At 41.0% G+C, this 15,422-nt stretch overlaps 1 protein-coding gene across 1 annotated transcript; it reads right to left on the bottom strand.

The window, feature by feature from the left end:
- Positions 1–9,170: 9,170 nt before the first annotated feature.
- LOC122013366 (ubiquitin-40S ribosomal protein S27a-like) lies at positions 9,171–11,616 on the bottom strand. The gene is made up of 2 exons (XM_042569626.1): positions 11,120–11,616; positions 9,171–9,730 (listed from the first exon to the last, which is right to left on the bottom strand). The coding sequence occupies exons 1-2, from the start codon at positions 11,583–11,585 to the stop codon at positions 9,651–9,653; spliced, it is 546 nt and encodes a 181-aa protein (XP_042425560.1). The 5' UTR covers positions 11,586–11,616; the 3' UTR covers positions 9,171–9,650.
- Between the last annotated feature and the right edge of the window lie 3,806 nt (positions 11,617–15,422).

Below are 15,422 nucleotides of genomic sequence, written 5' to 3'. Positions count from 1 at the left end.
GAGCCGGCGACTATAAAAACCCCGGCTTAAAGACCGTCGAGCGGCGATGTTAAATCCTAGAGTTGGACCAGCGACGATAAACCCCCCGGCCCGAAGACTACCGAAGGCCACTCAGGAAGAATGCGTGCGAAGAAGTAACATTAGCAGAGTTAGAATTTTATATTGACTCGTATAAAAATAACACAGTCAAGTAGGCTGAAAGTCAGATTAAAGTGGATAATTTTAACTCGCAGAACGACGAGCATACAGATGAAAACTTCAAAACATAAAAACAAAGACAAGCAAAAAACGCTCCTCACTCCAGGACAAAAAAGATGGGCTCGGGGATGGTTTCTAGCAGTCCGGCTAGGTCTTTGGGAGGGATAGAGGCCGTCTCCGGAAGTTGGCCCTTAGCCTTCATATAACAGTTGTCGCCCGAATGGCTTCCTCAAAGGCCAGGACTAGCCGATCGCTAAACTTCTCGCCAAATTCGTCCGAGCGAAAATAGTTCTGCTTCATCACCGCGAAGCGGCCTGATTCACCGTCCTGATATTCCTTTAGTGCAGCTCGGGAAGCTTCGAGAGCGTCTTGGAGATCCTTCTTATCTCCTTGAAGTTTAGCTTCAGCAGCCGATCGGCTTTCTCGCTCGGTGGATAGCAGGTTGGCTAATTCTTGGACGCGTTGCTCTAGCACTCGGGCCTGCACATTCTTTGCTTCTAAATCAGAGACGACCCCATTTTTTCTGTTGGTCGCCAGCTTAATCTCCTGGTCGTGAGATTTAACCTGGGCTTCAAGCCCAGCTACCCTGGTTTCCAGACCAGAAGACTTGTGTCGCTCGGCCGCAAGCAGTTTCTCTGTCTTGCTCAGTTCGGACCGAAGCGTGGCGTATGAAGGCCCCTGAGCAGGCGCCCCTCCGGAAATTTGAAGTTTCTTCAACTCTTCCTCCAGCGCAGCCAGGCGATTGTTGACCGCGATGTTCTCCACCCAGTTCTGCGCTCAAATAAAATAATATCAAAGACCAAGTTAAATAGCCATATAGCAGGTTAAGGAGCATACCCCGGTAGCTTGCTGCAAGTGGTTGTCGCCAAGCTGACCAGGAGTCATCAAGGCAACTCGGGCCCTCGCATCCTCCCATATTTTGGCGAGTGGTCCACGGATAGTAATCTGATGCTCTGGGGCAACTGGCCGATCAGCCGCCAAAAGAAATTCTTCTGTAGGGAGATGAAGGATGGCCTTAACCACTCGACGGCCGCTCGGATCCGACTGAGCTGAGGCTGGCCGGACGACTCGCCGAGCAGCAGGATGACTCGCTGAGCGGAGCGGAGATTATACCAGAGCGCCTAAGCTGAAGATGAGCTCGTGGCTGGGAACTAACGGGCTGCGCTCCAAGGGAAGCCACAAGCAAATCAAGCTGGGAGGGAGTTCGGTCCGAAGAGATGGCCTCGACTGAAGCGGGGACCGGGGTGATTGCTGCAGAGGGGGCGCCGACCTGCTCTGTCGCCGGTTCCACAGATGTAGCTGAGTGGGTGTGAAGGTCCGTCCTGCGCTGTTTGCGTATTACCAGTGGGGAGTCCTCGGCCGAGTGCCCCGCGTCTTCCGACGCCGGAAGTCCGGCAGACGAGATAGCATCGCTGACCGTTTCATTTGTAGGGATCCGAACGGCCAACTCTCCAACTGCGGGTGGAGCTTCTTCGCTTTCACCCTCGTGTGAGTCGACCAATTCGATGCCTAGATCGGCCATCTCCTTAGCTGTCGCCGCTTCTACCTCGGCAGCTTTCAACCTCATCCGATCAGTAGCCTTGGCACGCCACATGATGTCGACTGCATAAAAGAAGAATAAATCAGTTAGACCAAAAGAAAGGGGGACGAGGAAAACGCTTACCCATGCTGCTCGGAAGCTTCGTTCGAATCGGGCCCAATCCGAATATGTACAACACCCCCTCGTAGAGCAGCTTGTGGATGTTGAATCTCTGCCCGGCCAGTAGTTTGGCTGCATGGAGGTAATCTGGCTGGCTCTTGTATTTACCAAGGTCCGGCGGACTCGGCACAGTGGTCTGCCATTTAGTGCGGAAAGATTGTCGCTTGGGAAAACGAAGGTAGAAGTAGTTTTCCTTCCAATGTTTGTTCGAGGTCGGCATCTTGTCGAAGAAAACAAGACCGATCCGCGACTGGAAGAGAAAAGTACCCCACTCAGACTGTTTGGGATAGTAGAAATAGTGGAAAGTCTTGGGGACTAAGGGGATGTCGTGCAGCCTAAAGAGGACAACTACCTCGCACGGCAACCTAAAGGAGTTAGGGACGAGTTGGCCGCGCGGGAGGCGGAAGTAGTTGCACACCTCAAGGATGAAAGGATGAATAGGAAAACGTAGACCAACCACAAACTGGTCCCGGAAAAAGCAAACAGTGCCGATCGGAGGGTCGTTTGGCCGATCGGAGGGTGTGGCTAGTATTAGTTCATGGTCAAAAGGAAGTTCGAAGGTTCGAATGAGGCTCAGCGCGCCCCTCTCGTCGAACCGGCTCTCTGTGGTGGTATATCAGAGGCCGTGGGCGAGGTCGGATTGGCGAGAAGATCTGACCATTGGTGATAAAGGCCGAAGCAAGAGATGGCAAAGGTTAAGGAGAAGAATGGCCGGAACAGTGTCTAAGGGGGGGCACAAATACGACGAAAGTGCAAAGAAAAACGCAAAAGAACTGAAAGGATAGGGGCGAGGGAACCTTATAGAAGATATGACCGAAGGAGGAGGCGAGGGATCACCGGAGCGCAGAGAAACGAGTTCGCCGGAACGCTGAACAAGATTAAGCGGAAGCCCTCGGATGCGCACACGCGATAACACGAAGTGACTGGGGAAGAGGAGATGCCCTTATAAACGTTGGGCTCGGTCGACCGGAGCCGTCTGATCCAGGTCACGAGATCCAAGGAGCGAATTCGAAAAGTCAAAGGTCACATCAGCCATGACAACTCAAGCGAGCGGTGACGGTTGCGCGACCACGTGGCGCCCGCTCACAAGTCGCATTTAATGAGCACCATTATGTGGGCATGGTTGCGTGCTCAGCCTTAATGGCGTTGATTTGCACAAATCCCGAGGAGTTTCTAGGGATACCAGCATTGACCACTGCCGGAGCGGCGTGACAACCACCGGCAAACAAAATTTGCCAAGTGTTAGCCGGTGACGTGCCGATCAACATCACCCATTTACGTAGTCCCTGATCGGATAGACATTAACATCGGTAGCCGAGTGGCATACACGCCACCAAGCCAACGGTCCAGTCAGTCGGACTTGCCGTCTCCTTCAACTAGACTTAAAGGGAAGGCATGTGATCCGGTGGTAAGGATCGAGGGCCCACAGAGGAAGGGGTCAATGACATGGGAGAGTCAAAGGTCCGGCCGAGCAGGGAGGAAGTCTCCTGGCCGACCGGCCTGAGTAGACCCCGAGCCAGTACGAAGATAGCTCGACCTCGGGTTGAGCTTCCGATGCTCACAAGCTCCTTTATGGAGGAACCGCTATGCCGAGTAGCTAAGCTGCTCGGTCGAACTGCAGAACCACTAGTCGGTGCCCCATCCGATCATGTGACCGAGCGACCGTCTCGCTCGGTCCGAGGTGCGTGCATACCCGGGCGCCCTGGAGGCCAAGCGATCAGCCCGACCGGCCCAACTAGAGACAAAGGGCTTAGAAGAGGACAAAAGGGGCAGCTAGTGATATTATTCTCGAGACGTTTGCCGCCGACAAGCAGCATGGTCGGCGGCTGGGCCGTACCAAGGATCGTACGGAGGAAGTTTCCGCTGCCATGACAGAGATATGCTCGGACAATTGCGGTATGGCGTTAGGCATGCTTTTCTGACACAACCATTCCAAGGTATGCTTTGAGGAACGTGCACGCCTTGGGAAACGTGCACGCGCCTCTCCGGGGTCCTATATAAAGACCTCCGGACTTCGACAGAGGTATGATTTTTCTCCCCATCTACTGTAGCCACAGTCTCTATTCTGCCGCTGTTTCTTCTCGCCATCGCTTAACTTGAGCGTCGGAGGGTCATCGCCGGGAACCCCTTCCCGGCCCGACTTTTGTGCAGGTTCATCGGAGGCTTACATCGCTGCGAAGATCACCTGGGAGCAGCAGAGAGCGCCACGTCCCCAGTTTCCATCGACTTAGTGCACGGACAGGATCAACTATGATACAACATTATTTATGATTCGATTCTCAACTACGACGTATTTATAAAAAAAAATTCCAAATGAGACTTACAATTAAGGGATACTGGGCTTTGGATCGTCTGTTACATGAGTTTCTCAATTTATCTTGGTGTCACATGTACTTCCCAATTTATTCTGATGACTGATAAATTTTTTTTATAAAACTGAACTAGTTACTAGCTCGAGGTTCCAGACTTGTTAATCTTTTTTTTTATTCCATTCCTTCCCTCTTCGCCATCAGGTAGGCTATGTTTACCTAGAAAGATAAAAAAGGAAAGAAAATGAATTAATGAGGGAAGAAAATTAGTAGGGAAGGGAAAGAGAAAAGAATAAAAGAGAGGGGAAAGAATACAAACTCTTTACAAAAAGAAGAGAGAGAAGCGAAAGACAAAAAAAAAAAAACATAATAATAATAATAATAAAGAGAATCGTAGTGTTAAAGTATTGCTCCTTATAAAAATCTTTCCACGTCTTCTGTTTGATTTGTCGGATGATATTTCTACTGCTCACTGACGGTGCGATTGTTAAACTGAGTTGATGATCTTAACGGCGACGATCACAAATGTTGGGACTCAAGATTGAATATTCAGTGGTAGGTTCTGAGATGTGGCGGATGGCTACAATCGCATGAAGGCGGTGAAGATGTACTCGATGCGGTGGGCTAAGGCAGAGGAGGAGCGGGAAGCGTAAACAAGGCGTCGAGTCTCCAAAAATCTAGCAACAACATCAACTTTCTTCTTCTCCCATTCACTAATAGCAAACATGAAGAGAAGTTTGTTTTTCCTCTCCTCACTGTAGAAATTAACGCCAAAGAAAAAGAGTAGTCATCTTTATATGTATGAATTAAAAGATAAAGAGTACAAGGCCTTATATAGTTAATTACAAGAAAAAGTCTAAAGAAAAAATCTAAACAAACCTTAACTGAAAAGGTAAATGACTAAATTGCCCTCAAGGCTATAAACAAATAATTCTAATTAATTATATAATCTAACATTCCCCCTCAAACTCACGATGCTACAGCCAGAAGCATTGAGAGTTTGTCAGATAAAAACCGGAAACGTGAAGCGGAGTGAGCCTTGGTAAACATATCAGCTATCTGTAGTGGGGAAGAAACAAAAGGTAGTATGATAGTGCCAAGCTATAGATGATGATGAGCAAAATGACAATCTATCTCAATATGCTTCGTTCTCTCATGAAAAACTGTATTGTGTGCAATCTGAATGGCACTCTGATTATCACAATGAAGAGCAGTAGGTTTTTGAAGAAAAACTCCCATATCTGCAAGCAACCAACGTAGCCAAACAATCTCACAAGTGGCGGTAGCCATGGCACGATACTCAGCTTCTGTGGAGGATCTAGAAATAACATCTTGCTTCTTGCTCTTCCAAGAGATAAGAGAATCTCCAAGAAAAATACAGAAGTCGGTGGTCGACTTACGATCCGTAAGATCACCCGCCCAATCAGCATCAGAATATGCACAAAGTTCTAACGAGGAAGTAGAAGGGAATAAAAGACTCTGAAACTGAGTTCCTCGAAGATACCGAAGAATGCGAAGAACAGCAGCCCAATGAACTGTGGTCGGTGCAGTGACAAACTGACTAACCACATGTACAGCATATGCAATATCAGGACGAGTCACAGTGAGATACACCAAGCTTCCCACAACTGTACGGTAGAGATTAGGATCAGGCAAAGGAGAATCATCTGAAGGAGAGTACCTAGCATTAGTCTCAAGGGGAGTATCAACTACCCTGTTGTCAGTGAGATGTGCACGCTCAAATAGATCAGCTATGTACTTTGACTGAGACAAAAGATAGCCTTTAGGTGAAGAGGCAATCTCGATCCCCAGAAAATAGCGTAATGATCCCAAGTCTTTCATAGCGAAACAATGTGCTAATTCAAACTTCAAGGACTCAATTCCATTAAAATCATCACCGGTAATAATCATGTCATCCACATATAAAGACAAAAGTATACGACCTGTACGCGTACTCTTGACAAATAAAGCTGAATCATGATTACTGGAACGAAAGCCAAGTGAGGTAATCACCATGGAGAACTTCGCAAACCAAGCACGTGGCGCCTGTTTGAGTCCATAGAGAGCTTTGCGAAGCCTGCAAACTTCACCAGAACGGTGAGAAACTCCAAGAGGAGGCATCATATACACTTCTTCTTGAAGATCACCAATCAAGAAAGCATTTTTGAAATCCATCTGAGATATTTTCCATTGACGAGCAGAGGCAACAGCAATCAACATACGAACAGTGGTCATTTTAGCAACAGGAGCAAAAGTTTCCTCATAATCTATGACATATTCCTGAGAGTAACCTTTAGCAACAAGACGAGCTTTGTACCTTTCGATAGAACCATCAGATTTAGTTTTGATCTTATAGACCCAACGAGAACCAATAGCGCATTTTCCTGGTGGTAGAGGTATCAAATCCCAAGTATGAGTATGATGCAGAGCAGTTAATTCCTCATCCATAGCATTCTGCCAAAGAGGATTACCAACAGCTTCTCTATAGGACAGAGGCTCAGAAAGACGATGAACAGAAGCAACAAAAGAAGCAAAGGAAGTGGAATAACAAGAATAAGCAAAATCGGGTAGTCTAGTAGACTTATGAGGACGTGTAGACCGACGAATATTATTGTCCGCAATCTCTTGAGGTGATGGAACAGGCGCAGGAGGGGGAGGTGGAGGTGGAGGTGGAGCTGGTGTCTCGAGAATACCAGATTCACTGAAGCTGTCATGTGGAAGAGTAGCCGTGGGGGAGGCTTCGTCGGTGTCGGTACTGAAGGGATTAATGTGAACAAGATCTGCATGAGTCATGTCATGTGATAGAAGAGGTATAGAGAAGAAAGGAATATGCTCAAGAAACACAACATGACGAGAGACATATAATTTTTTACTGACTGGATCAAAACAACGATATCCCTTTTGACCAACACCATAACCAAGGAAAACACATAAAGCAGACTTAGAGGACAATTTATCACGCTCGATGTGTGGTCGAAGAACAAAACAGGTACAACCAAAAACACGTAAAGAGGAATAATCAGGAGCATGTCCATACAATTTTTGAAAAGGAGACAAACCCGAATTATGAGAAGTTGGAATCCTATTAATTACATGAGTAGCAGTAAGAACTGCTTCTCCCCAAAAAATACTAGGAACATCTGCAGACAATAAGAAAGAACGGGCTGTCTCAACAAGGTGTCTATGTTTTCTCTCTGCAATCTCATTTTGTTCAGGTGTTTCTCGACATGATGTTTGATGTATAGTACCTTCTGGTGCAAGTAAGTGAGAAAAAGTATTGGAAGTGTATTCACCTCCCAAATCACAACGAAAACACTTGATAACTGCTGAATCTTGAGTTTTGACAAGAGCTTTAAAGTTATTGAAGATGGTAAGATAATCAGATCTGTGTTTCATAAGATAAACTCAAGTATAGCGAGTGCAATCATCAATAAAAGAAACATAATATCTAGATCCCCCTTTTGTAGTAACAGGAGAAGGCCCCCATACATCAGAATGAATAAGATCAAAAGGATTAGGAGAAAAAGATAGACTTCTATTGAAAGGTAGTGCAGAAAATTTTGCTAGTTTACAACCACTACAATCTGAAATATCATGACTTTTTAAAGTTCCTAATACTCCAGATGAAGCTAAAAATTGTAAACGAGAGGCTGAAACATGACCTAGACGAGTATGCCACAAATAAAAATCAGAAGAAGAACGACTCAATCGGAAAGATGACAAATCGATACTAGAAGCTGCAACATCTGGTACTTGAAGCTTATCCAAAACATAGAGTCCCCCTTGCCTACGGCCTATCCCAATCACCTTCTGAGATTGCGGGTCTTGCACATAACAATTGGATGAGGAAAAAGAGATTAAATATCCAGACTCAGACAATTGACTAACAGAAACAAGATTAAGTGTAAGACTAGGAATAAAATAGACATCGGGAAGAGATAAGCAAGTTGTAACAACAGAACCAACACCTAATAATGGCATCGGAGTACCATTAGCCGTCATAACTGATACAGATGAATTAGAAGATAAGGAGATAAAAGATGACAAGTTAGGTGACATATGATGAGATGCTCCAGAATCTAAGATCCATAAAGAGGAAGATATACCTGATGCACTAGAGGATGACAAACCTATATTAGAAGAAGCAGACATGGCAGAGGGCTGTGAAGCAAGGAATTGTTGAAACTGCTCAAGCATATGCGGATCTAAAGAGGGGCAGCCACTGCATTACCAGACTGTGGTTGATTACTAGATTTCCACGAAGCATTCTGATGTTGCAATGGTGGGGACTGAGATCTTTGCTGCTGATGTTGTTTACCTTTGTTCAATAGTAATGGACATTGAGACTTCCAATGTCCTTTTTCTTTGCAATAGGCACACTCATCAATAGAAACCTTCGAAGTCGACCTACTTTGATTATGTGGCATAGATCGTTGTGGTGTTGCAAAAACTGATGGCGTAGATGACGCAATATTCTTCTTATCAACCTGGGACTTAAGGCGAATCTCCTCAGCTAGCAATTCATGTACTACTGAATCAACAGAAGGGAGAGGACTACGATGTAAAATTGTTCCACGCAATCCTTCAAAGTCATCGCGAAGAGTCATCAAGAACTGGACAAGACGTTGTTCTTCTCTACGAGTATTGCGAAAACACCAAACAAAACCAAGTATTGCGAAAACAAAAGGAACCCAATCAAAACTGTACGATCCGCGAAAATTGTAGATCGAATTAACAATGATTCAATCAAATTATCAAAAAGATAGAAATAAAGGCTCTGATACCATGTAGAAATTAACGCCAAAGAAAAAGAGTAGTCATCTTTATATGTATGAATCAAAAGATAAAGAGTACAAGGCCTTATATAGTTAATTACAAGAAAAAGTCTAAAGAAAAAATCTAAAGAAACCTTAACTGAAAAGGTAAAAGACTAAATTACCCTCAAGACTATAAACAAATAATTCTAATTAATTATATAATCTAACACTCACAACAGCAACAACAATTGCCAGCCGTCGCTTGCCGTCTCCTTCTCCTTCTCAAGAGCAGCACCTTGCTATTTTTGTTATCTTTTCCAACCATGCACAGCAACTGTCGAAGCTAGCCAGGGCAGTCATTGGATCCCGTCGAAGCACACTGAGGCCATTGGCAAAAAGGAGAAAGGCTCTCCTTCCTCGTCTTTCAATGTTTCCACAGCTTCATCATTGGTTTGTCATGTTCTCTCAGCCAACAGCAGTAAACCATCACTCCTTTCATCTCCTCCAAGATTTCCAACAGCAACAACATATCTCGTTGTTTTTTTTCTAGTTGCCAACCATAATGAGCCAAAGGTATACCCGCTCTCTTGTTGCCCAAATCATAAGACATTTAGGTTTTCCATCTTTGGAATGTATGCTAGGTTAAGTACAGAAAGAGGAAAACGACACTCGAACCTGCATCCCACACTAATGCAAGTGAGCTGGCCGATTCCCCATCAGATGTCGGCTCCGATGGCCAGGCAAGGGAGACGGTGAGCCCAGATGATCTGAAAATGAGACAGAGACTATAACAAGAGAGGATGCTAAAGCTAACTCTTGCTGCACAATAAACAAAAGAGGCACGACAAACAGAAGGAAAGGAGGGAGAAGGCAAGCGATGGAACATGACAAATAAACTCTCACAAGGACACCGGTGGATAGGTAGAGGATGTCGCGCTAGACAACATATTGCATAATAGTTGCACATGTTAAGAGAGAGAATTGCTTTCTCCCCGATTTGGACGGAAACAAAGATGATAAAAAAATTATCCATCAATGGATTTATAAATTTATCTGCCTATTAAATAAACAAAAAGGATTCTTTTTAAATTTATCCGTCCATTAAATAAACAAAAAAAATTCCATTAAATAAACAAAAAGAATTCTTTATGTTTTTTCGAAGTAAATAAGAGAAAGGAATATAATCTACCATTTTTTTCAAAAAAGTAAACCTAGGATAAAAATATTTCCATGATTTTTGTTTCCTTTGTCCCAAGTAAACAACGCAGTAAACTCCTTCCTTTACCTCTTGTTCTCTCTACGCCCTAACTTTTGACGCACGCACGAGTTCCAAACATTAGATCGGGAGATCATATTTGAAGAACGTAACCCAAAACTTGAATAAGTTTGCTCTACAAGTTTACTTCATTGCCTTGTTTAAATTGTGATTTGTAAGCCATATGGGGCTAAACTTCGGACAATATTGTTGCAGGTGTTACTTCAATTCGCAGAAGTGCATTGGTTACTAATATATTTGTTTGAGCTTAGTGTTTTGTGGAAGGGAAATCGATATTTAGGATCGATCTATTCTATATTATTGTATATCACTGAGGGAAATTGAAGAACTCTTAATAAAGCAACTAGTGTGCAAAATTGGTTGAATGCATAAGCAGAAACACATCCTTGCATTAACTCAACAAGTTAGTAAATAACACTCAAATCCAAAAAAACTATCAACTTTTGCATGAAGAACATTGAGTCATCAAATGGATTGCCCAAAAATCAACAAACAAACTAATATTATTGACCAATTGCACAAGCAAAAGGAAGCAATCTTTGAGATGCAAAGCAACCAGTTAATCATCCAACATTAGATTCAGAAAGAAAACAATGATGTCTTGATCGTTTGTCAACAGAAACAAGTAAAATCGCAAGAACAGGAACAAACAAACAGTGATGAACAGATGCACGATAAAGGAGCGAACTTTATAAGCAGAGTATCCATTTAGTCATCCAGCGTTAGATTCACAAAGAAGATAATGATGCCTCAAAATGAGGTTGTATAGATTATTTTTCTAACAGAGAAATCGAGTAAAATGGAGACCAAAAACAAGTAAAAGATCGATTTTGGGGGTGGAATTTTCGTCATCTAGTGGAATTGGTACTTTCTCACTCACCTTGCGCCTTCTGGTAAACGTAGGTGAGGCCACACTTGCCGCAGTAATGGCGGTCGAAATGGTTGGCCACGAAGGTGCCGGCGCCGCACTCAGCGTTGGGGCACTCCTTCCGCAGCCTGGTGACCTTGCCGGTGGAGTCGTCGACCTTGTAGAACTGAAGCACGGCTAGCTTCACCTTCTTCTTCTTGTGTTTAATCTTCTTGGGCTTCGTGTAGGTCTTCTTCTTGCGCTTTTTAGCGCCGCCGCGGAGGCGGAGGACGAGGTGGAGAGTGGACTCCTTCTGAATGTTGTAGTCGGCGAGAGTGCGGCCGTCCTCGAGCTGCTTCCCGGCGAAGATTAGGCGCTGCTGGTCGGGCGGAATCCCTTCCTTGTCCTGAATCTTTGCCTTGACGTTGTCGATGGTGTCCGACGACTCCACTTCGAGGGTGATCGTCTTTCCCGTGAGGGTCTTCACGAATATCTGCATATTCGCAGCCGATGATGCTCCCGGCAACGCCGCCTATGAAGAAATTAGGGTTAGGGTTTCGCTTTAGATAGGAAGAAGAGCAATTATATACGTTGGCACATGATTTGCTATTCTGCCGGGTGTAGATAATGTCAAAATGTACCAATTAAGCTTACCGTTGGTACTAAATCAACGGTAATCAACGCATTAAACTGAGAATATAAGTGACTGTCATAAGATGTTCCGGCGGTACATCATATTCGATCCTCATGAAAACTGATTCTTTTATTGGCCAAATAAAAAAAATCACTGAAGATTGCCAAATTTCATTATTTTCTAAGCTCATGTAGCTTTTATTGTGATATCCAAATCAGGACACGCACAAAGTTCTAGTTAGTGCAAGGCCTCGAAGCAGGTTGAATATTATCAGATCTATTGCATGTTATTTTACGTTCGATGTTGTAAGAAGTTATTTTCAACATTTAAGTTCATGATCTCAAAGTCATGTGATAAGGATTTTATCATTCGGTGAGCCTTTCCTTCAACTTTCGTTATGACTAATCATCCCACATACATATTTTATGTATGTAATATAATATATGAATATATATAAATTAATAAATATTTACTGTCAAATAATTAAATAAATATGATTTATTCTATAAAAAATTTAATCGGAAAATAACCTAAAAATTAGATTGTTAATCATACATCAAGTTACAGTGAGAATATTTTATATCATCCAAATAATCAATGAAATATAAAGATGGATAAATATGATTATGATTTTTTTCAAATAATTGATGAGATACAAATGAATTGATGTGGCTGTATTGATATACAAAAGAGCTGAAATAGATGGATTATTACGTTGTAATACAAAAAGAATAAGAAAGAGAGAGATGTAGTAAAATTAGAGAGGGAGAAAGACGATGAAGAACCAATAAAAATTGAAAGAAGTGACGTAGATAGTATAAATTAAAAAGTTATACATATGTGATTTAATAAAGATAAAAAAAATAAAATTATTTTTAGTGTAAAAAAAAATATTAACATAACTTAATTCATCAAATCAATTATTAAAAGGTCTAGCTTCTTAATTAAACAGTAACATATCAAAATTATCAAAAAAAAAGAACGAATCACAAGTCCGCTGCAAGCCGTTTGTTGGCTTAACATAATACCATAATTCGAAATCCAATTGGGACAAGAGCAGACGTTACAATAGAATTTTAGATGTGGAGGTTAGTTGTTGGGCGAATTAATGAGCCATGGCATCAACTTGATGGACCATAACATCAATTGGGATATTGGATTAACAAAAATAACAAAAAAAAAACTAATGGGTCATGACAACAACTTGATGAGCTTGATCTATGTAGGCCTTAATTTTGGGCTTCAATGGGCTTGATGGAAATTGACATTTAGTTTTCATAATTAATTTGTTTATTAAATTCATTCATATGACCTATAGACCTATACATTAAGGCATCCTTAGTGTATGGCTATGGGAAGAGTTATAATGCATAAATATTAATTTATTAAAAAATCAAACAAAAATATTTAGTATAACTAAATAAAAGTATCAACATTCTAATTATTTTTTTTTATCAAAACAAAAATACATCATCAAATGAAATCATTTAAATGTATTTATCATAATTAAATAAAGATCACACTTGCAAAGGCACCTATTGATTTATTATTTTTAAAAAATATGTGCATTTGTATTTTAGTTATTATTTTTCTACCAAAGTAAACACACTTGCTATAATTAAATCAATAAATTTAGTAGAATATGGATGAACTTTTTTATCACATTAATTGATAGAAACCTACTTTATATGCCTTAATTGTTATTCAAAGCCCACTCCAACAACAAACTTGCCCAACCCTAAAATAAAAAAAAAAAATGTAGCAAGATGTCGGTAAGAATTCTAATGAGTAATGAAGAAATCTAAACCCTCATCCAAAGAAATCTCTCTTTTGGTTACATCCACACGATTAATGATGCGAAATGACACTCATCTTCCACTAAACGTTTTACTCTCGATCTCTCAAGTCAACACTAGACAACATTGCTATCATGGACCAAAAGCTAAACCACTTTATTTCTTATTCCACGAGCTCACTCAATCAAATTAAATTAACAATCAACATGAAAACAAAGTCCCTCCAAAAGCTTTCTTCTCAAGGACGTGGCCCAAATCGTATAATAATTCCATCCAGTGACACTTTGAAAGCGATCTTAATTATTCTCAAGTTTTAAAAATATTTGATTAAAGAAAAGATTATTCTCTAATAATTATCATTATTTTTCTTCATGTTTTTTTTTTCCCTAAAGAGGACCAAGTGAAAGCTCAAGGAAGAGTATAAAGTTTGGTTGAGACAGTGACAAATTTAACCGCGTGTTGCATGCGACCATGCAAATATTCTAAATTCGTCGCCTTGATTTTAAGTTCGGCAATTTACCCGGAGTACCTAATTATTCAGATTGACCAAAAGGTCATCATACTTAAGTAATTATCAAATGGTATATTAATATATCTAACATTTTTATTTTACCTCTCCTTACAATTATATCTCCGTACAATCTCTCTCTCCCTCACTCTCCACTCACGGATCTCTTTTTTTTTTTTTTTTCTCTCATCTATTAAATTTTATTCAATTCAAATTATTTTTTTTTTTCAAAACATCTAAACCACCACCAGTGAAACCAAAAACAACAATGCAAAATATATTTGGGCTCCTTATCATTTTAGAAATCAATAAAATCTAAAATAATTGTAATAAGAGGTCTTTAGATCGATCAGTGAGTTTCGGTCGAAATCCACTGATCGACTTAGAGACTTAAGATTGCAACTATTTAAGGTCTTGTAAATTTCTAAAATTGCAAGGAGTCCAAACATGCTCTCTATTACTATTTTCAGCTTTCCTAGTGGTATTCTAGAGATTTAAAAAAAAATTAATTCACTTTTTTCCTTTTCTTAATTTTTTTTTTCATGCCTGTTATGAAAGATCAATCTCATGTTGGGTCTGATATCTCTCCCTATCAGACCCAACTTGGGCCTGATATCTCCTTATAACAAACCCAATGTGGGCCTAATATAGGGAGATATCAGGCCTAACAGAAACAAAGAAAACAAGAAAAAAAAGAGAGATATAGTTTTTTTTTAAAAACCTTTGGTCTACCACTAGGGAAGTTGAAAATAACAATGGAGAGTATATATAAACTTCTTGTAATTTTAAAAATCCATCGGGCTTGTAATTTTAGAAATTAAATATGTCAAGCTCAAACTTGAAATTAAATATGTTCAAACCATAGAGATATAATCTCATGATTAACGAGTCGGTTTTAAACTTGAAGCGTTGATTTGTTGTGTCAAAGCCATGATTAATATAGTTAGAGGTGAAGTTGGGTGATATGCATTTGATGTATACTTATTAATGTATTAACAACCCGATGTTTATGCGAAGATCAATCAATTGCTAGCATAGTGTGACAGTTGGATAGAAGTGATATGCAATTGGTAAACTTGTTACCTACCACTATAGCTAAAAATGCATTGTTGGCCAAAGTCAAAGTTATTCTTATCTGTAGTGAATATTAACCCACTTGGAGAAAACTTACCATTTCCCGAATTCAAAAATAAGGGTATTTGAATTTGATAAATAAGCGGGTTTTTATGTAAATTATTTACATAAATAATATCATGTCTCTTATACATTCTCATTTTTGTATTTCTAAGTTAATCATTTAATTATGACTTCTATTAATCTGTGTTCAATTTTAGACTCGAATAAACTGACTGGGCCAAACTTTTTGGATTGGTTTCAAAATTTGAGAATTGTTCTCAA

The sequence above is a fragment of the Zingiber officinale genome, chromosome 8B, assembly GCF_018446385.1.
Source record: "Zingiber officinale cultivar Zhangliang chromosome 8B, Zo_v1.1, whole genome shotgun sequence".
In the NCBI taxonomy this organism is placed as follows: Eukaryota; Viridiplantae; Streptophyta; class Magnoliopsida; order Zingiberales; family Zingiberaceae; genus Zingiber; species Zingiber officinale.
This window is presented reverse-complemented; position numbering and strand designations above follow the sequence as displayed.